This window comes from Mustela lutreola, chromosome 7 (genome assembly GCF_030435805.1).
Source record: "Mustela lutreola isolate mMusLut2 chromosome 7, mMusLut2.pri, whole genome shotgun sequence".
Classification (NCBI taxonomy): domain Eukaryota; kingdom Metazoa; phylum Chordata; class Mammalia; order Carnivora; family Mustelidae; genus Mustela; species Mustela lutreola.
Window position 1 is genome coordinate 87,783,795 of NC_081296.1, and position 22,407 is coordinate 87,806,201.

The following is a 22,407-nucleotide window of genomic DNA, read 5'->3' on the forward strand; positions in this document are numbered from 1 at the left end:
AAAATGTGATTATATAAAAGTTGGTCCACCCCTTAAAAAAGACTAGAATTAAGAGAAAGTATTAAGAGAAAATAGCTATTGTACACAGACTAGATAATTAAAATAAACCTAAGTTTCCAATGGAAAAAAACTAAGACTAATTAATTTTATACTCACACAGAGGCAGCTGACCAAGCTAGACAGGTTGACATGTCTTGGAGCAAACATATGAAGCTGCTGAAGGCAAGAAATGGCCTGAGCTTGAACAAGGCAGTCTGGGTTATCTTGCATCACTGCACAACCCAAAAGACAGGAAGTCCTTAAGGTGGAAATGGAAGTACTATTACCTAAAATGAAAGCAGAGAACTTTGAATAGTTGGTCTATGAAATCATTCCTCTTTAAGCATATATTACTAAGCTTAAATGTTTTTTTTTTAAAGATTTTATTTATTTATTTGACAGACAGAGATCACAAGTAGGCAGAGAAGCAGGCAGAGAGAGAGGAGGAAGCAGGCTCCCTGCTGAGCAGAGAGCCCAATGCGGGGCTCAATCCCAGGACTCTGGGATCATGACCTGAGCTGAAGGGAGAGGCTTTAACCCACTGAGCCACCCAGGCACCCCTAAATTTTTTTTAATACCAATTTTAAACTTAAGGATCTGTGAAGTAAATTTCTTCTAAAAAAGCAGGGATAATCCAGGTGACAGATTTTAAGGTTATGTTCATTATTCTTATTTTGAAAAAATTTATGTCAACATAGATCATTACAAAAACCTAAGACTAGGTTATATCAAATTATTTGAAATGTAAAATTAGAAATGACTAATGAACTTGGCTCTGCTTGTATCAGTTGAGTTGCTTTCAAATATTAAAATCACAGACTTTATATTTAACAGATCAGATTATCTCAGCTTTGGGACTTGGGTCACTTACTTTTTAGAGGAGATGAGTTGTTTAAACTATTCCACTTGATGTCTATCACCTTCATTGAAAGGGAAGCTTTAAAAAAAAATCTATCTTTCTAAATATGGTACTCCTTGTCTTTTCAAGATAAAAGAAATCACACTGAATGGCATTTCACAAAATATATGATCACCTACTATGTGTTAACTACAAAGGCTTTTCAATTTTTCCCTCATTTGATAGAGAAGGAAAACAAAGACCGAAGATTTTCCAAAGGTCATCCAATTAAGTAGTGGTGGAGCTTACATTAAGTTTTCTCGTTTCTACATTATATTCTATTATGTCAACATTCAGGAGTCAAAGTCTTCTTCCCAAGATGACTCTCAACATTCTGCCCATGGATTTGCATAGAACATTGTGCTAAACTAAACTTCACTTCACTGACAAGTATTTGAGTTAGTAATAAGAAATGAATTAATTTTCTATGTACATTTTTTAAAAGATTTTATTTATTTATTTGACAGACAGAGATCACAAGCAGGCAGAGAAGCAGGAAGAAGCAGGCTCCCCGCTGAGCAGAGAGCCTGATGCAGGGCTCGATCCCAGGACCCGAGATCATGACCCAAGCCAAAGGCAGAGGCTTAACCCACTGAGCCACCCAGGCGCCCCTCTATGTATATTCTTAATGTAAAAAGCACAAAATGAGCTATGCATACCCTGTAACTCCGGACCCAATGTAGTAATAAGGGCATTCAAACAGCGACCAAGACTTTGGTGAACTTCAGCATGAGTAGGAGGCACATTTAATAATAACATTATAATAAGAGAAAGGGTGGGTTCCACATGCATATTATAGAGTGGGCCAGCAGAATCAATTATCAATGATAGTGAGTGTAGTGCCCAGGTCTGTGAAGATAGAGAAAAACAATTTAAAATGCTATAGCAGCATTAAGAAACATAAAACACAATGAACTGTCTTTGTTGAAGCAAGTGATAAAGTAACAGCAAAGTAATTTGTGTGCTATTACTAGCCTGGAAAGAAAAACGGAAAACATAAGTTTAAGAAAAGATTTCTCTTCAAATATTCAGTAAAAAACAATGGAAGACAATCATCTAATTTAGAATGGTAAACAAAATCTCAGCACCAAGAATTCCAAGGCTATGTTTGGTTCTTTAGCTAACAGCCTGAAGTGAATCTAGTTTTTAAAAATTGTTTATTGTTTAATCTATGTGAACAAAAATTCCAGTTTTTAAAAGATTCAAAATAAATAAAAGATTCAACAAAATCTACAAATACATGCAGTAATATGGACAAATCTCTTGAACATAATGTTGGAAGAAAGCCAGACATAAAAGAGTACATACCATATGATTCCATTGATATAAAGTATAAAAGCAGGCAAAACTAATATATGATGTTGCAAATTAGGATAGTGGTTATCCTTGGTGGGACAGGTAGTAACTAGAAGAGAACATGAGGAAAGCGTTTGGGGTATTGATAATGTTCTATTTCTTGATCTAGGTGCTGGTTACATGGTGTATTTAGTTTGTATACTTTATTCACAGAGGTGCCCACTTAAGTGCACTTTCATAAACATATAAAAATAAGTATATGTATAAAATAAGTCTATATTTATTTCTATTAAACAAATGAAATGCCTTTGAGTGAAATATGACCTGTCATGTTTTTATAAATAAAACTTTACAGAAACACAGTCATGCTCATTTATTTACATATTTATGGCTGCTTTACTGCTACAATGACAGAATTGTGTAGCCGACAGTGACTGCATGACGTATAAGGTGTACACAATTTACTATGTGGCTCTTAATAAAATACGTATGTCATCTCTGGTTTAAATGAACAAGCCTCTCCCAATACCTCAGGATGGGGCTGTCTTTGGAGACAGGGTATTTAAAGGAGTTAAAATGAGGCTTTTAGGATAGGCCCTAACCCAATGTGACTGGTGTCCTAAGAAGAGAAAATCTGGACAGAATGACACTAGAGATGCACAAGCACAGTGAAAAGCCAAATGAAGACACAGTGAGGTGACCACCTGCAAGCCAAACAAAGAGGGCTCAGAAGAAACCAAACTGAGTGACACTTTGATTTTGGACTTCAAGCCCCCAGAACCATGAGAAAATAAAATTTCTGTTATTTAAGCCACCAATGAATTAATGGATGAATGAACAAATGAACGAGTGAATGAAACAAGAATGGCCATATACTAATAACCAATGCAGTCAGATTATGGGTATAATAGGGTCCTTATAGTATATTCTACTTCTATGTATGTTTTAAGTACATAAAAATGTCTCCATTTCGGAAACTGAGAAAATTTTATCCCTCTTACCAATGAATGTGTAAGAAAGCTTATAGTACTTTATTTTTTTTGAAAGCTTACAGTACTTTAAATGCTACAAACATTAACTGTTAAGTAAGATACCGTAGTAATTGAGAAGAGTAAGATTTGATGATACTGGAAGCCACTAAAAGTATTTGATCAACAAAAAAAGTATTTGATATAAAAATATGTGCATTCACAACAGACTTCTCAAAGGGGAAGAAGGGAAATAGAATAAAAAGTGTTATAATAAGTGAGGATAAAAAAATGGAACACCTTATAAGTTAACTCAGTCAACTACTAGACGATGAGGAGGAGGAGATGATTTGTAATATGGTAATTCAAAGAATGAGATCTAACTGTGGATTAGGGATGTTGAAATCTGATGAGAAGGTGGTTAAACTGGATCCCAGAACACTAGAAAATTTGGATTATCAGACAGGATTAGTAAGGGAAAAGAACAGGAAAAATATAAATGCAGATATGAGAAAGGCACGTGTTGGATGAAAATAGGCAGGTCATCTACAAGAAAAGCAAGTACTTTCAGGTAATAACAGGGTTCCTGGGTCAGTTGATAGGACTTGAATGAGGTGATTTAGGAAGCAATAAGCAGTTTCTCCAAATTTTTGGTAGAGAAGTGGCAAGATGAAAGTCTTTCAGGAAAATAAATGTCTTCACATCTCGGGGGACTTGCAAAGAACCAAAAAATACTACCATAGCTATTAGGAACATACAAGGAAGGCAGAGATAAGATAAGTGGAGAAAAAGAGCAGAGAGAAAAATAGTCATTCAGGATTTGAGTAAGATATCAAGAGAATGAGGATTTTAACTGAAATGGATAAGATGTATACTGTGTTCTTAACTGGTTAAGAACATGGGTGTAGAGGTCATGACTTATGTTCTTGATAAATAAATAAATAAATAAATAAATGACTTATGTTCTTGAGCTGATTCCATGATTTATTGGCTTTCAGCTGTGAGTAAGATACTTCGCTTTTGTAAGTTCCAGTTTTCTTTTTTTTTTGTATAAGGGGAATATATACTCTAGATTGCCGTGAGGCTTAAATATGTTAATGTTTTAGAAGAATATATAAAACAATCCTTAGTACCAATTAAGATCTCCAAAAGAGTAAATGTTATTATTAAGATGGACGATCCATTTTCAGAAAAAGATAAAGAATTTGGTTTTAGAAACACTGAGTGTGAAGTAAAGATAGTAAGATTTGAATTTCAAAAACGAGTCAAGGTTAACAATGGTTTGGCTTTATTGGTGGGGAGATTATTTACAAATTAAAGGTCTATAAAAACAATCTGCATTATATACAAATCATGAATTTCAAGAAGGTATCACATGGGGTATTTACCTGCACATCAGGAGAAGTACTGTCCTGAGACAAAGTAAAAAGGATTCCAACACAAGAATTCAAATGTTGAGAAGAACTTATTCCTCCTAAATATCTATGTAGAGATCCCAAAGCCAATGAGTATCCTGTTCTGGTAACCACATCCCTTGCCGATTTCAGTCTATAATCATGGAAATAAATAAAAATCATTGAACAAAACTAATGCATGTACACTGTTACCTGGCAAAACATTTTGTATGAATAGCTGCAAAATTAAAAAATATTATTTACTGTTAAGTGATAAAAAAAAAAATATCTGAAATGACCTGAAAGGTATCTTGAAAAGAAAAACAATTTATATAAAAATGTCTTCACATTATTAATGAGTAAGTATGAATAATTTCAATGTTTTTCAAAGATACACTAAATTTGTAAGACAAGCACTATTACTTTATTTTTAAGTTACTTTTTATAAGTTGAAGTATAACCAACACACGATATCCTATTAGTTTCAGGCATATAGCATAGTGATTTGATATTTTTATACATTATGAAATGATCCCCACAATAAGTCTATTACCATCTGTTACCATACAAAGTTTCTGCAATATTATTGACTATATTCTATATGTTATACATTGCATCCCATGACATTTATTTTATAACTGGAAGTCTGGACCTCTTAATTCCCTTCACCTGTTTTGCACCCTCTCCCCTCTGGTAACCAACAGTTTATTTCTTGTATCTTTGAGTTTGCTCATTCATTTCTCTTCACAGATACGTGAAATCATGCTATTTGTCTTTCTGTCCTATTTCACTGAACATAATATCCTCCAGGTCCCTCCATGTTGTCATAAATGGCAAGATTTCCTTCTTTTTATGGCTAAGCGATATTACACACATCTTCTTTATCTATTCATTAATTAATAGATACAGTTGGTTCCATATTTTGGGTGTTGTAAATAATGCTGCAATGAACACAGGGGTGCATATATCTTTTTTAATCAATGTTTTCACTTTCTTTGAATTAATATCCAGCAGTGGAATTGCTGGATTGTATTTTTCATTTTTTGAGGAACCGCCATACTATTTTTCATAGCAGCTATGATTTATATTTCCCCAACAGTGTATGTACACTTTTCTCCACATTCTACTCAACACCTATTACTGTCTTTTGGATACTAGCCAATTAGACAAGTGTGAAGTGATGTCTTATTATGGTTTTGATTTGGATTTTCATGACAATTAATGGTGGGAGAAGCTCTTCACATGCTTGTTGGCCATCTGTAAGTCTTCTTTAGAAAAATGTCTATTTGGTCCTCTGCGCATTTTTAAAAAATCAGGTTTCAGACATTAAGTTGTATAAGTTCTTTATGTATTTTGGATACTAACCCCTTATCAAATATATGATTTGCAAATATCTTCCATCATTCATAGGTTGCCTTTTTTTTTGTTAATAGTTCCTTCATTGTACAAAAGCTTTTTAGTTTGATGTAATTCCATTTGTTTTAGCTTTTGTTGCACTGCCTGAGGAGCAAGACCTCCTTTCCCCTAAATATTTCTAACATTAATGTCAATGAGCTTATGCATATGTTTTCTTCTAGGAGTTTTATGGTTTCTGGTCTTATTTCAGGTTTTTCATCCACTCTGAATTGATTTTTGTATACAATATAAGAGAGTGGCCCAGTTTATCTTTTGCATGTAACTGTCCTGTTTTCCCAACACCATTTATTAAACAGACTGTTCCCCGCCCCCCATTGTTTTGTTTTTAAAGTAAGCTCTATGACCAAGGTGGGGCTTGACCTTATGGGCCCCAAATCAAGAGTTGCATGCTTTACTGACTGAGCCAGGCAGTAGCTTGTTTTTCCCCCATTATACATTCTTGACTCCTTTGTCAAATTAACTGACTAGATATATGTGGATTTATTTCTGGGTTCTTTAACACACTGATCTGTGCTTGTTTTTAATGCCAGTAATATACTATTTGAATTACTATTGTTTTGTAATATAGTTTGAAATCAGCATACCCACGTATTTTATTCTTATTGACAATAGTGTTTGGGATTGTTTCCTTAATTTCTCTTTCTGACAGCTTATCATTAATGTACAGAAACTGATTTCTGTATGTTAATTTTATATCTTGTGTGATTTTACTGAATACATTTAATTCTAATAGTTTTTTGGTGGAGTCTTTAGGATTTTCTAATTTTGTCTTATGTCATCTACAAAGAGTTAGTTTTGTTTCTTACTTTCTAATCTGGATGCCTTATATTTCTTTTTCTTGTCTAACTGCATGGTTAAGACATCCAAAACCAAGGTGAAAAGAAGTGGAGAGAGTGGGTATCCTTTTTTTTGTTCCTGATCTTAGAGGAAAAGCTTTTAGCTTTTTACCACTGAGTGTGATAGCTGTAGGCTGGTCATATATTGCCTTTTTAATGCTGAGGTATGTTCCTTCCATACCTATTTTGATAAGAGCATAATTAAATTACATTTTAAAAATTCACACTGCTGAGATACTTTAATTCCACACAACTAGAGTTTCAACTCAAGAACTTTAGACATTTTCTTATGCATTCTGTGTTAATTTAAGTGTTGTACATTTAGTCCTTTAATACTCCCAACCTTGAGATTCCTACTATTATCGGTTCCTTTTTACAGATGAGGAGAACAAAATGATAGCCAAAATAACTCTTACAAAGTAACCAACTATTAAGTGGAAGAAAGGGATTTGAAACAAGTTTTGTAATCTGACTCCAGACTTCAAGCTCTCTCTCTTTTTAAAAAAAGTTTATTTATAATCTCTGCACCCATGTGGGGCTTGAACTCACAACCCTGAGATCAAGAGTCACATGCTCTACCAACTGAGCCAGGCAGGCACCCCCAGACTTCAAGTTCTTAACCAAATCACTCACACATATTCAGTAAACTGGAAGGTCAAAGTGCTACTTGCATTACTACTACTACTACAAATACAACTTGATATACATATACTATTAATATAACCATGAACTTTTATTTGTGGTTGTTTTATTCTTTCATATTACTTTCATATTTATTATCTCATTGACCTTAACACTGTTCAGCAGGCAGGGTAGTATTAACAACCTCCTATTTGAAACAGAGGATATTTACCCCAAAGATACAAATGTTGTGATCTGAAGGGGTATCTGCATCCCAATGTTTATAGCAGCAATGGCCACAATAGTCAAACTATGGAAAGAGCCCAGATGTCGATCCCAGATGAGTGGAGAAAGAAGATGTGGTATACATATATACAGAAATCTTGCCATTAGACTGATGTGGATGGAACTAGAGGGTATTATGCTAAGTGAAATTAAGCCAATCAGGGAAAGACAATTATCGTATGATCTCACTGATATGTGGGATTTAAGAAACAAAACTGAGGATCAGAGGGGAAGAGAAGAAAAATAAAACAAGACGAAACTAGAGAGGGAGACAACCATAAAAGACTCATTAATCATAGGAACACAGAGTTGCTGGAGGAGAGGGAAGTGGAGGGATGGAGTAATGGGGCGATGGCCATTAAGGAGGGCACGTGATGTAATGAGCACTGGCTATTATGTAAGACAGATGAGCCACAGACCTGTATCTCTGAAACCAATAATACGTTATATGCTAATTAATTGAATTAAAATTTAAAAAAAAATTAAAAAAAAAAGACACAGGAAAACTAGCTGAGAGGTTCACTCTCTGTTCATGACCTCAGAGTTGGCAAAAATGAAAACATAGTTTATGGTTCCTGATCCTAATAGCCTACAGCTTTTACTCTTTCTGATAGATTGTTATTACTACCTATTATCTATATTTTACATAATAAAACTCCATAAATGTCTTACTCCCAGAGTCCATTCCACTGATAGCCAATATATCACTCATATGTTAGTAATCTTTCTCTTATTATATAAAAATTAAAGCCAAAGTAGTAATAGTTCTATGTTCCAAGATGAGAGACCCTTCATCTGAAAGTACGTGTTTATCAATTTTTTTCTGTTAACTCCAGAATGAAGTTTCACCAGTTCCAAAAAAATCAACAAGCCATATACCCAGTTTTGACACACAGTCTATGAGTATTAAATAAGAAATTCACTTACTTGTCAAAGCTAACTTGAGCTAATGCAGCAGTAAAAGCTCCATCATCAACCACTTGGGCTAATCTAGCCCATGCCTCTGCAGCTGCACATCTCAAGAGGGGGTTGGGACTTTCTAGGGCTCCCATCACCAACGCTAGGACAGGTCTTCTCATTTCTTCTGGACCCAAATGTCCCTTGGAGCCAGCTAAATACTGCAACATGTAAAGAATAATCCAAACTTACAACTATAGTTAATTTCCTTTTAAAAAAAGAATGTATTTATTTTAGAGAAAAAGAGAGTATGAGAGTGAATGCAAGTGGGGTGAGGAGCAAAGGTAGAGGGAGAGAGAACCTCAAGGAAGCTCCCTGCTGAATGTGGAGCCTGACTTAGGGCTCAATGTCATGACCCTGAGATCATGACCTGAGCTGTAATCTAGACTCAGATGCTTACAGACTGAACCAACCAGTTGTTCCTGTAGTAAATTTTCTAATCCAGTTTGGAATGAATATTCTGGTTAAGCAAATGTGCTAATACTTGGATTGCTACTTCAACACACACACACACACACACACACACACACACATAAATACTGAACACCCCAAAATAATTTGATTTTTCACAGAAAGTTCTTTAGAAGTTTAAATCTCCAAGCAAATAGTATGGTAATTAATTGTCACTAGAGTATATATGTGTTCAGTAGAACATTAATAGGAATTTCCATAAAATAACCAATGAAGTGTATTATATTTTAGTTAGAAACAATAAGCCATAAATGCAACAATAAGCCAGATTTGACTCATAGGCCATATCTCTGGTATAGGATATTAGGCTAAGTAGGTTAAAACATGGTCCTAAGTCAAGATTTTAGGTTTAATTTCTGACTAACAAGTTTTACATAGAGAAAAAGTAAAAGGGGAATTGCAAATCCCAAAATATTTTCATTAGGATATTTAAAAAAAAAAAGGGAAGAAAAAAAGCAGCAATTTAAACCTTCCTCCAAACTATTTGACTGGCCATATATTAGAAAAAAAAGTTAATCAAACACCCAAATTAAAAAACAACAACAACAATTACCTTCAAGAAACTAGAGAGTGAAGAAACAACATGTAACTGAACTATTTGTTGACGAGCTCCTTTTGTGTGCTTTATACTGTCCAAAAGCTGTTCCAGTATAAAAAGCCTAAAATCAGAAACAAGATTTAAAAGCAAATAGTAAAACATTGAATTTGTTAATAAAGATAAAGTAAGCCAAAGGGCATTACTGAGTATATACTACTAATCTGTTTTGTTGCATTATTTTGTGGTAACTGCTAAAATGAAATAAACTATTGCTGAACATACTCTAACATTTTAGGAAAAGAAAGTACAAAAAATGCAAAAAAATTTTAATTTTGTGTCATTTTGAGAGCAGGGGAAAAAAATCCCAAAAGTATAACTTCATAAATATTTACATGGACAAATTCTATCTCAATAACTCTTTTCTAAACAAATGGTATCTTATTTTTTCTTTCCTTTTTTTTTTTAAAGATTTTATTTATTTATTTGACAGACAGAGATCACAAGTAGGTGGTGAAGCAGGCAGAGAGAGAGAGAGGAAGGGAAGCAGGCTCCCTGCTGAGCAGAGAGCCCAATGCAGGGCTGGATCCCAGGACCCTGAGACCATTACCTGAGCTGAAGGCAGAGGCTTAACCCACCAAGCCACCCAGGCGCCCCTTTGCTTTCCTTTCTTAAGTAAACTCTATGACCAATGTGAGGTTCAAACTCACACCCAAGATCAAGAGTCACACATCCTACTGATGTAGCCAGCCAGGTACCTCTAATCAAAGGATATCCTAAGGCGCGTCAGGCTCTCTGCTCAGCGGGGAGCCTGTTTTCCACCCCTCCACCCCACCCCTGCCTGCCTCTCTGCCTACTTGTGATCTCTGTCAAATAAATAAATAAAATCTTAAAAAAAAAAAAGGTTATCTTAAAAGTTACTTGCATCAACTTTTTTGTTCTTAGTAAGAGGACTTAACTGGATTTAAATATACTGCTTCATCTTAAAAGTAGCGCCAACTTATGTTGTCTATAGTCAGTGAGAATCAGCACAGCTCTTTGAACTCCCAGCTATACTTTAAAATGTACTTAGGATCACACTATGTATTAACACAATTTTAAATCTTGTTTTTCTCATTTAACATTACCTCCTAAGCACCTTTCAAATCATTCTTATTCTTTGGTAACTTTCATGAGGCCAAATTTTACTGTGCACATGAATTACAATTTGTTCAATCATTCTACTGATGGAGACCAATTTTCTAATTTTCACAATTCTAACTATGATGGATATAAACATTATTTTTGGTCTGGGATTGAATGTGTTCACTAGTTATTTATGTCACTTCTGTGAATTGTTTTACATGTCCTTTCAGCACTATGCTTTTCCTCTCGCTCCATCAGCCATTTTACAGCATTTAGCAGTGGTTCCCAACTTTGGCTGCATATCAGAATTACCTAAGGAGTTTCTGAAAATTTCAATATCCAACATATATGCATACCATACTATTAAATCAGAATCTACATTTTAAAAGGTCGTCAAAGTGTCTGCAATGTATTGTCAAGGGTAGAACAATCTTTAGGTGAAATTAAGTAATTCATTCTTTGCATTTATGTATGAAATGCTTCAAAGTAAGCACAAACAACACATGCACAAGATCAATCATAGTTCTTTTCTGCATAAAACTATCTCGACATTCTAGTACCTTAAACATTTTAGTACTTTAAAATTATCAATACAAAGTTTTATTTTTATTTATTATTATTTTATTTTAAAGATTTTTATTTATTTGACAGACAGAGATCACAAGTAAGCAGAGAGGCAGGCAGAGAAAGAGGGGGAAGCAGGCTCCCCACTGAGCAGAGAGCCCGATGTGGGGCTCGATCCCAGAACCCTGGGATCATGGTCTGAGAAGGCAGGGGCTTTAATCCACTGAGCCACCCAGGTACCCCTGCAAAGCTTTCTTATTTTTAGAAACCTATAGTCAAAACAGAGAAAAGCAAATGATTTAAAGATAATTTAATATTTGGGACACCTGGGTGGCTCAGTGGGTGAAGTCTCTGCCTTTGGCTCAGGTCATGATTCCATGGTCCTGGGATCGAGCCCCACATCGCATCGGGCTCTCTGCTGAGCAGGGAGCCTGCTTCCTCCTCCTCTCTCTCTGCCTACTTGTGATCTCTGTCAAATAAATAAATAAAACCTTAAAAAAAAGATAATTTAATTTTTTTAAAGATAATTTAAGTTTTTTAAAAAAAATTTCATTTATTTATTTGACAGAGATCACAAGTAGGCAGGGGGCGGGGGAAGCAGGCTCCCCGCTGAGCAGAGAGCCTGATGCGGGGCTCAATCCCAGGACCCCGGGATCATGACCTGAGCCGAAGGCAGAGGCTTTAACCCACTGAGCCACCCAGGCGCTCCCCGATAATTTAATTTTTAAGTGTATAAATAAAATATGAAAAACCCATTTCTAATCTTAGGGCAATCTCATGTTATAAGAGTTTCTTTTAAGCTGTTTAAACACAAAGCTAAGCACAATGACGATAAAATGCTTTGAAATATTCAGTTGCTATTATAGAGACTTTGGTTAAAAACATTTCTTTACTCTAAAAATGTAAAGACCCAAAAGAAAAAGCATTTGGCATCTTAAACAAGTATCATATTTGGGATAACAAGGAATTAAAAACTTAAATTTCCTATTTATATAGTTGCTCTTCTCTGGTCCTCTAAAGACACCCAATGGAGACTACTGATAGCTGCTTATGACCCACTTTCTATATCTGGGATTCTGCCAGACCATTTCCTTTAAAAATCCCCAAAGTACCGACTACTATTTTTATTCAGTTAAAATCTAAACATAGTATGTTTTGCTTTTACCAAGTTTCAACATCTTTCTAAAAAATATATTTTATTTATTTATTTGAGAGAGAGTGTGAGCATGAGCAGGGAGAGTTCAGAGGCAGAGGCAGACTCCCTGCCAAACAGGGAGACGGATGTGGGACTTGATCGCATGACTCCAGGATCATGACCTGAGCCGACGGCAGTTGCTTAACCAACTGAGCCACCCAGGTACTCCAGGTCTCAACATTTTTATTAAAATAAATAAAACCTGGGGCGCCTGGGTGGCTCAGTGGGTTAAGCCGCTGCCTTAGGCTCGGGTCATGATCTCAGAGTCCTGGGATCGAGTCCCGCATCGGGCTCTCTGCTCGGCGGAGAGCCTGCTTCCCTCTCTCTCTCTCTGGCTGCCTCTCTGTCTACTTGTGATTTCTCTCTGTCAAATTAATAAATAAAATCTTTAAAAAAAAAAAATAAATAAAATAAAATAAATAAAACCTTTCCTCCTTGAAATATATATTCATTCTATATACTATTTTAGTCCAGGTGAGGTTAAAAAAACTTAGCATACTTTAAAGCTAATTAAATTTTAGACAGAATAAAAAATAATTTTCCTAGGGGCGCCTGGGTGGCTCAGTGGGTTAAGCCGCTGCCTTCGGCTCAGGTCATGATCTCAGGGTCCTGGGATCAAGTCCCGCATCAGGCTCTCTGCTCAGCAGGGAGCCTGCTTCCTCCTCTCTCTCTCTGCCTGCCTCTCTGCCTACTTGTGATCTCTGTCTGTCAAATAAATAAATAAAATCTTTAAAAAAAAAAATAATTTTCCTAAAGAAAAAAAAACTTCTCTAAAAGAGCAATAAAATCAATTTTTAAAAAGGAAAGCTTATAAGACGTATATTCTTTTCTTTTTCACTTTTTGTCTTAGACCTATCAAAAGGAGCTAGTGGAACCATTTAAGAATATGCTTAATTTAAATCTTTTCCTCACAAGGCCATCCCTGTTTCATCACTGTAGTTACTGCTATATTAATCCAAATTATTTTAAACTGTATGCTGTATAAAATGGTTACAAACTGATTCACTCCCACCATATCAATTCTTTTTTTCCTTAAATATGTATTTATTTATTTTTAAGATTTTATTTATTTATTTGACAGAGAGAGAACACAAGCAGGGGAAGCGGCAGGCAGAGGGTGAGGGAGACACAGACTCCCTACTGAGCAGGGAGCCTAAGGCAGGGCTTGATCTCAGGACCCTGGGATCATGACCTGAGCTGAGAGCAGACACTTAACTGACTGAACCACCCAGGTGCCCCAAGATTTATTTATTTGAGATTAAGAAAGGGGGAGAGAGAGAATCTGAAGTAGACAGACTCCCAGCTGAGCTCAGGCTGGATCTCACCACCCATGAGATCACATCCCCAGATGGAACCAAAGACTGGGACACTCAACCAACTCAGCCATCCAGGCGCCCGTCTATCAGTTTTATTAGTTTTATATTTTATATCTTATCTTATTTTATTTACCAAAGAGAGAGCACAAGCAGGGGGAGCAGCAGGAAGAGGGATAAGCAGGCTCCCCTCTGAGCAGGGAGCCTGATGCAGAACTCGATTCCAGGACCCGGGGATCATGACCTGAGCAGAAGGCAGACACTTAACCAACCGAGCCACCCAGTCTTGTCGTCCCTCTATCAATGCTTCTTTCAATATTCCAGACTACTATGATTTTCCTCTCATCTTTTAGTGCTACAGCATTCATTTATAATTTGGTTATATATTGTCTTAAATATGTTATAACCACAACTTTATAGTTACAGTACACACAGGGAACTATGGGTTATAAATAAATTTAGGAAAAACATCATCTTTTAAAATTTAAGTTCTGAAAAGACATCTCAATGTGCGTGTGTGTGTGTGTATATCTTGCAATACTGAGCAAATATTATCATTGTTTAAAATAAAATGACACGAGGCTATTAAAAATCAACATAAAAAAACAACATAAGCTTTATTCACTTTTCTATCCAATGAAAGTAAACTATCCAAAGACATGTTTAAAAAATGTGTTCCTGGGGTGCCTGACTGGTAGCTGGTGTAGTACACATAACTCCTGATCTTGGGATTGTGAGTTTATGTTGGGCCTAGAGCTTACTTTAAAAAAGAAAGCAAATAAACCACCCCCCTACCCCCGCAAAATGTGTTGCTGACAAGATTCAAATATTTTAGCAAGTCTTCATCAAAACAGACCAAGGAAAATTCCCTACCTAATTGATATTCTCTGGAAAACATAACTAGATAAAGTGATATAAAAGCTATGTATCTAGTTACATGTTATTTTTGGTTTAGCACGCCAGAGGCAGACAAGAAGGAAGGAAGGGTAAGAGGGAGTGGGGAGGGAGGAAGAGAGAAAGAGGAAGTGAATGAGAGAGAGAGAGAAAGAGGAGAAAGGGAAGAAGAGAATATGAATAAATGAGGATAGTTACTAATTTATAAATTGTTAAACAGCAGAGCCTATAGGAAAAATTCACATTGCATTCAGTATCTCACATAAAAACAATTGTTTTATGTAAAAACAGTAAGTAGTTTTTTGATCTCCAAGAAAGGTATTACCTCAATTATCAATTATGAAACTAATTTTCAGTAAGAAACCATTACTAGCCTTTGATATTTTAAAACTGAAGTCTACTTTGAGTGGACTGAAATCTATCAAACTTAAGACTAATGAATTTAATCTAATTTTTGAAATCCACCAAACTAAAAACCTATAATGGGTCCACAAAGCCTTGAAGTAAGAAAACTTAAGAGACCTAATCTAAGCAGAAAAGCAGCATTCTTCTTTGTAACAATAGCTCATAAATCAAAATTCTAATATCACTGAGCTTTTGTTCTTTTTTTTCACCACTCCATTTTTCTATTTGTATTTTCAGCTAGATGATAAGGTAATTGTGGGTAAAGTGCAGCATCCCCAACAAAGCCTAGCAGTTTTCAGTTTAATTTAATCACTGACTTAATTACTTATTAAATATTTGCCAGATGAATAATTAAACAAGAGCCTTTATCATACCTACACCTGTCATCTGTAAGAACTCTTTTATAAAGAACTTTCTGAAAAACAGAACCAGTGCAGGGTGGGGACAGGAAGGAGAGGAAGAGACTCTCAAGCAGATGCTGTGCTGAGCCCAGAGCCTGGTGCAGGGCCCAGTCTCATGAGATCACAACCTGAGAAACCAAGAGTCGGACGCTTAACTGACTGCCCCACCCAGGCACCACACTAATGAGAACTTATGACATTTTTCTTATGCATCAGTTCTCTATTGTGCATTTACTGAACCAATAACCAATTATTAAATATTGTATTTCAAAATATGTGAACTACTAAAGATGATTTACCTTTGAGCTTCTCCCACATGAGCACATACAACTCCAAAGAGCTTGACTGCAGAGCTAATAACTGACAGTACTGGAGGTAAGGGCTTAGGCACTGAATTTCCCTCTCCATCTTTCTCATAAATAGAATAGGGGTCATACTCCAAGCTGCCACAAGCAATACCATTACCAAGCAGGAGCTAAAACAAAACAAAACAAATATATAAAGGTATTAAAATGACTGTTCACAGAATGAGTTAACCCAAGAGTTTATTGAAAATGACTATACCTGCTCTTCAATAAATCTATGGTCAGTCTCTTGTAGCAAAGGACTTAATATCACAAGATCATCCCGATGACAGAAGGGTGGAAGTAAAAATGCAGATGCTGCCACCTGTATATCAGAGGCAGTCAAGTCAGCAGCCAGCTCTTTGAGGAGAGCACAAAGATTTCCTGTTGAGTTATAGAAAACAGCAATTAGCGATTTATTACAAGCAGTTAACTGGTTAGAGTACAGGGTTAAAAAAAAGCCAGGCAGAACTTTAAGCTAAACATCAGCTAACTTTAATCTATTACAGCCAAAGATTTTATTTCATCCTTAAAAAATATGCTACAAAAAAATGGCTCAACTGGTGTTATGGTCACAAGACTCAGAATAGATACTGTAAAGACATCTCAAAATATGTGTGTGTATATACCTTATGATAATGAAGAAATATTACCATCATTTTAAATTAAATGACATGAAGGACAAAAACAGAATTAAAAAAAAAGACAAATAAAAAAGCAGATAAATTATATTTATTTAAAAAATCACAGCCTAAAAAAATTTACTAACATTTGACAAGTTTTTTATTTTTGTTTATTTTAAAAAAGATTTTATTTACTTATTTGACAGAGAAAGAGACAGCAAGAGAGGGAACACAAGCAGGGGCTGTGGGAGAGGGAGAGGCAGGCTTCCCACTAAGCAGGGAGCCTGATGCGGGGTTTGATCCCAGGATGCTCGGATCATGACCTGAGCCAAAGGCAGATGCTTAACAACCGAGCCAGCCAGGTGCCCTGGACATGTTTTCTATTACGGAAAATTTCAAACATATACAGAAGAAGACATAACTCCGTGCCACTTCAGCATATGACTGTCACGCAGCTTGACCTGCTGAATCAATTCTGTTTCGCTATACCTCCATCCACTATCTCACCACCTCCCATATTATTTTGAAGTAAACCCTAGAAGTCATAATATTCATCTGTAAGTATTTCCTTGTGTATCACTGAAAGCTAAGGACATTTTAAACTATTCTAATACCATGTTTTAAAAAACACTAAACATCAAACACCCATTCAGTGTTCAAATTTTCAATTGTCTCATAAATGCTTGTTTTTGTTTACTTTTGTTTGAATCAAGATCTAAGTAAAGTCTATGTGTTATAACTAGTAGATATATTTCAAGTCTCATTTAAGTTCTCCCTGGGTGGCTTTGTCAGTTAAGCATAAAAAAGTCTGCATCTGCTTGACAACCATAAAATAAAGTCATTTACATTCTTGTAACAAAAGCAATTTCTTACTCTGTCTTATAAACTTACTTTTTGACAATTTATTTTATCAACCAATATCATCAGAACTTTAAATTTGTTTCTTTACTTAGCCATATTTTGAATTAATGAGATATATAACTTTAAAGACTACTATTTCATTTAGTGTTAAAAGACTCAGAAATTACTACAGGTTATTATTGTATGATGAGGCATTATTTTAAATGTCAGTTCATATTTTAATGGTAAAGTTCTTTTATGCACCCTACATATAAATATATCAAAACAGAATGCCATTAAAAAAATCAAAAGTCTTTGATCACTTCCGGCCTTCCTCTAGCTGCCATCTTGTGTCCCCGTGTGTGTGCACCTAATCTCGGCTGCTCCGCCCAAGACCCCCTGAGCGCCAACCCTAGTCCCCCACACGGTCCCATTTCCGCTCCAACAAGATGAAAGAAACTATCACGAACCAGGAGAAACTCGCCAAACTGCAAGCACAAGTGCGCATTGGTGGGAAAGGAACTGCTCGCCGAAAGAAGAAGGTGGTTCATAGAACACAGATGATAAATAACTTCAGTTCTCATTAAAGAAGTTAGGGGTAAACAATATCTCTGGTATTGAAGAAGTGACTATGTTCACAAACCAAGGAACAGTGATCCACTTTAACAACCCCAAAGTTCAGGCATCGCTGGCAGCGAACACTTTCACCATTATAGGCCATGCTGAGACAAAGCAGCTGACAGAAATGCTACCCAGTATCTTAAACCAACTTGGTGCAGACAGTCTGACTAGTTTAAGAAGACTGGCTGAAGCTCTGCCCAAACAATCTGTGGATGGAAAAGCACCACTTGCTACCGGAGAGGATGATGATGATGAAGTTCCACATCTTGTGGAGAATTTTGATGACGCTTCCAAGAATGAAGCAAACTGAATTGAGTCAACTTCTGAAGAAGATAAAACTTAAAGAAGTTACTGGGAGCTGCTATCTTATATTATGACTGCTTTTTAAAATTTTGTTCATGGATCTGATAAAATCTAGATCTCTAATATTTTTAAGCCCAAGCCCCTTGGACACTGTAGCTCTTTTCAGTTTTTGCTTATACACAATTCATTCTTTGCAGTTTATTAAGCTGAAGCAGCCTGGGAATAAAGTTTGAAACAAGATTTAATAAAGTTTTTTGCCTAGGGAAAAAAAAAAATCAAAAGTCTTTAAGGAAAAAATCCTTTATTTTATTTCTATAATTTTAAAGATGGGAAAATGATAACCACGGAATGGCAAATTATTATTTTTGGTTGAAACATAAAACTATTAATACCTCCATATTTTCACGTTTCTATGAACGAATTCTTCTTTAAGTAATGTTAGATAAATAGATACATTTGAAAAAGATAAAGAGGGTAAATACAGATTCTATTTTTCAAGAAATTTATGGTAATTCCTGACTTTGTCTCCCAGTGAACACTCTGGAACTGATTTAAAATCTATACACTTTACATTCATTATTCCTTTAGGACTTCTGACTGCATTCCCAAACTCCAATTCTGAGAAAAAAGTATGAGACTTTGTTTTTTTCTTTAAGTCTTTTAAGGGCAGACTTACATTATCATTTATTAGAAGATACACTTAAGATCTTAAGTTGAAATTCTGGTATTCTATGTTTAATGAAGACATGAAAAAGAAATCAGTTTTTTTTAATCTGTAGTTTAAAAATAAACTCCAAAATATGGCATAATTGATATAAATGTCTAAAAGGAATTGTTTTTGCCAGAACCTGATAGCTATCAGAGGTGTAGAACACAGAAATTATCTTTAGGGCTTTTTTATCTGGCAGGTAGCTCTTTTATACTAAGAGATAGTACATAGTGAGAAGGACCTATCACTAAACCTTTACGATTTGTTAAGTCTCTGGTAGGTTATCTGTAAATAGATATGCACCAAGCACGAAGCAGATCTATAATCCTGATTCCACTATTTACTGCATATATGTTCTTGAGTTGTTTTTTTAAACTTCTCTATGCCTTTATCTGTCAAATAAGGGAAATGTAACCAGCTCACTCTATTATCCTAATATAAATGAGATAATAATATATACAATTTCTACCACAGTGTCTAGCATACAGAAATGATTCTTTTGAAACAATTACCCATTTTTTTTCTAGTTCTTCTTATACTACATTTAGTGTCTTCTTATACTACATTTATTACTTTGTAATAAATATTTTGCTAGGGACATTTGTGAGCCAGGAAGAAAGGCAGTGGGAACAATATCACTCACATAATAATAAAGGCCAAAATAGAAGTTACAGGTGAATATTTCGAATGACTGTATTTATTACACTGCATTTGTCTGCAGAATAGATACAAGCCAATGAATGTATTTTTAAAAGGAGCAGATCTGAAGTAATAATCAACTTAATATGTTTGGCTGAAAACTATTAAGACTAAAAGAATAATGGAGTTCCCAATGGAGACCATTTACAACTTTCACCTCTTAAAACAAGCATCTTAGGTAATTCAGCAGTAGCAATATATTTTCTTAAAACTGTGTTTCAAATTTACAAGAAAGTTTTTAGAACTAATTTTAAAACAGGGACAAGTTTATTTTACCAATCATAGTATACCAGTAACCTAAGGTCATATTTGAACCCAATAAAGGCAAAACCTACTCTCTAAACTTTATAAAATCAATTATACCTTGGTAGTTCAGTATTAAACTTCTGTTTGGGCATAGCGAAGAATGGAACAGTGAAACAAAATGTGTGCATTAGATCATCAATGTAGAAGGAAATCAGAAATGGTCAAATGTCTAATAGACTTATATTATATATTCTGTACCAAATCCTAGAGTAGACTCAAGACCAATCTTTGTGACTCATTCTCTTCCACATGGTGGAACTCTAGGGACTTTTTTCCCCGGAGAAGAAAAGAAAGCAAGACGTTAAAAAGTAGGTTTAAAAAAAATTTACTTTATTTACTGTATAATGATGAATATAATAGTTAAGATTGAACTCACTAAACCTCCTAGAAATAAGGTACTAATAAACATCATATCATTCATTCATTCATCTGGGTTATTACTGTCCTAGCCACAAACAGTAAAACGTTTTGGTTTAAAGCACATACCTTCATAGGTTTCAGGAGGTAATAAAATCAGTAATTCATAAAGCCTTTGTTTATAAACTACTGATGGTGTTTTCAAAGTGCTTCCATATGTTCTTAGCACTGAAGAAAGCCTTAAAAAAAAAAAAAAGTGTATCTTAAATGTGTAAGTTATATAACATAAAAATATTGAATAGGTTGATATATAAAACAGCTATACGTATTAGTAAACATAAATGCTTTTATGTTTCCTTTTTTCCTTTAAAAAAAGTGTGATGATAAGTTATGAGAGTTATTATAAAGTATCACACATGGAAATTATTCTACCATGTTTTCTATCACACTTTATACAACAAAACTGTATATTCAACTTCCATCTCTAAGGCCATCAGTATTTTGTCTAAAAACAAACTTGGTAAATTCCACAATTTACAACTTGGTATTTGTAAATAAAATAAAATAAAATAAAAGTCTATTATTTGAAAAAGGAATCATATATGGAAGGAAACAAACAGGAAAAATAAATATGCAGGTAAAATCCAAGTTTTTGTTTGAAACTTGATCTGGAATACCAACACCAAATAGGAAAAAAGTATCAAAATATGCTAAGATCATAAAACAAATTTTCTCTTATTCTTTTTTAGTTTTTAAAAATATTTTGTTTATTCCTTTGACAGAGAGAGAACATGAGCAGGGGGACAGGCAGAGGGAGACGCATGAGCAGGGGGAGGGACAGAGGGAGAAGCAAACTCCCCACTGAGCAGTGGAGCCTCATGTGGGACTCAATCCCAGGATCCTGAGATCATGACCCGAGCTGAAGGCAGATGCCTAACTGACTGAGCTACCTAGGCATCCCAGATTCTCTTTTAATAAAGCACAAGCCAAGCCAGTGTTTCCCTAAAAGTTTCAATTACAAAATCTCTTCTTTCACTTTCATGTACTTTAAATTTCTTTTTTTTAAATTTTAAATATTTAATTTATTTATTTGACAGATGGAGATCAAAAGTAGGCAGAGAAGCAGGCAGACAGAGAGGAGGAAGCAGGCTCCCTGCTGGGCAGAGAGTCCGATGCAGAGCTTGTCCCAGGACCCTGGAATCATGATCTGAGCCGAAGGCAGAGGCTTTAACCCACTGAGCCACGCAGGTGCCCCCATGTACTTTTTAATCTTCTATTCATTTCCACTACTGGTATTAAGGTATCATTTTACTGATGTTCACTCTTCTAAAAAATATTTATTAATGGATTACTGCTCTTTGCAAGATACCATGTTATCAAATGGAGTATGGTCTCCATCTTTTTAACAATACCAAAATACAATGGAATTACTTTTAGTGTGCCACTGGAATAAATCCACTAAATTGTTACAGCATGAGGATTCTGGGTACTCTAAGAATTCTGGCAATGTTTATTCATTTGTATTTTTCTGGAAAACTGATACCTACTATTTCTAGTTTCTGGAAGAAATGAGTTAATTTCTGAGTTGTCACTGTATTTTTAAAAAGTTGATACCAGTTTATATCATTCAGTACAGTTAAGAACATAAACAAAACATTTATAAAACCTAGGTAGAATTGTTTAGTTATGAAGCTAAGAATAAATCCACTACATTTTTTTTTATTTCTTTAAAACCGGGTAAGAAAATTACAGATGGCATATAAAAACAATTTCAATTATATTAACAAGAAGTTAAGAAATTATGTACTATATTTTTAAAAATTCCACATTTACTTGGTTTAAATACAACAGAATTTAGTTCAGAGGAATATGTGTGCGTGTATTTTTTTCTTACAGACAGTAAGACGAATAAAACACATTAAGAATTTACGAAAGCATTGCCAGTGGTTTCTGCTTCTATCAGGAGGATGCAGAGTCTTTGGAGGGCCTTCA

At 35.0% G+C, this 22,407-nt stretch overlaps 1 protein-coding gene and 1 pseudogene across 9 annotated transcripts in view; one reads left to right on the forward strand and one right to left on the reverse strand.

The window, feature by feature from the left end:
- The window catches only part of HEATR5A (HEAT repeat containing 5A), a 114,729-nt gene that overhangs the window by 45,373 nt on the left and 46,949 nt on the right, over nt 1-22,407 (reverse strand). For all 9 annotated transcript variants that reach the window (XR_009355603.1, XM_059181845.1, XM_059181841.1 and 6 more), the window contains 8 exons: nt 20,545-20,654; nt 16,178-16,341; nt 15,913-16,088; nt 9,735-9,840; nt 8,681-8,871; nt 4,590-4,749; nt 1,597-1,786; nt 157-326 (listed from right to left, as the gene is read on the reverse strand). Coding sequence is in view for 8 of the 9 variants with exons in the window: in XM_059181845.1 (XP_059037828.1) it covers nt 157-326; nt 1,597-1,786; nt 4,590-4,749; nt 8,681-8,871; nt 9,735-9,840; nt 15,913-16,088; nt 16,178-16,341; nt 20,545-20,654 (1,267 nt within the window). In the remaining variant the exon portion in view is untranslated. The remainder of the gene's footprint in view (nt 1-156; nt 327-1,596; nt 1,787-4,589; nt 4,750-8,680; nt 8,872-9,734; nt 9,841-15,912; nt 16,089-16,177; nt 16,342-20,544; nt 20,655-22,407) is intronic.
- Nucleotides 17,746-18,563, forward strand: LOC131836438 (transcription factor BTF3-like; annotated as a pseudogene).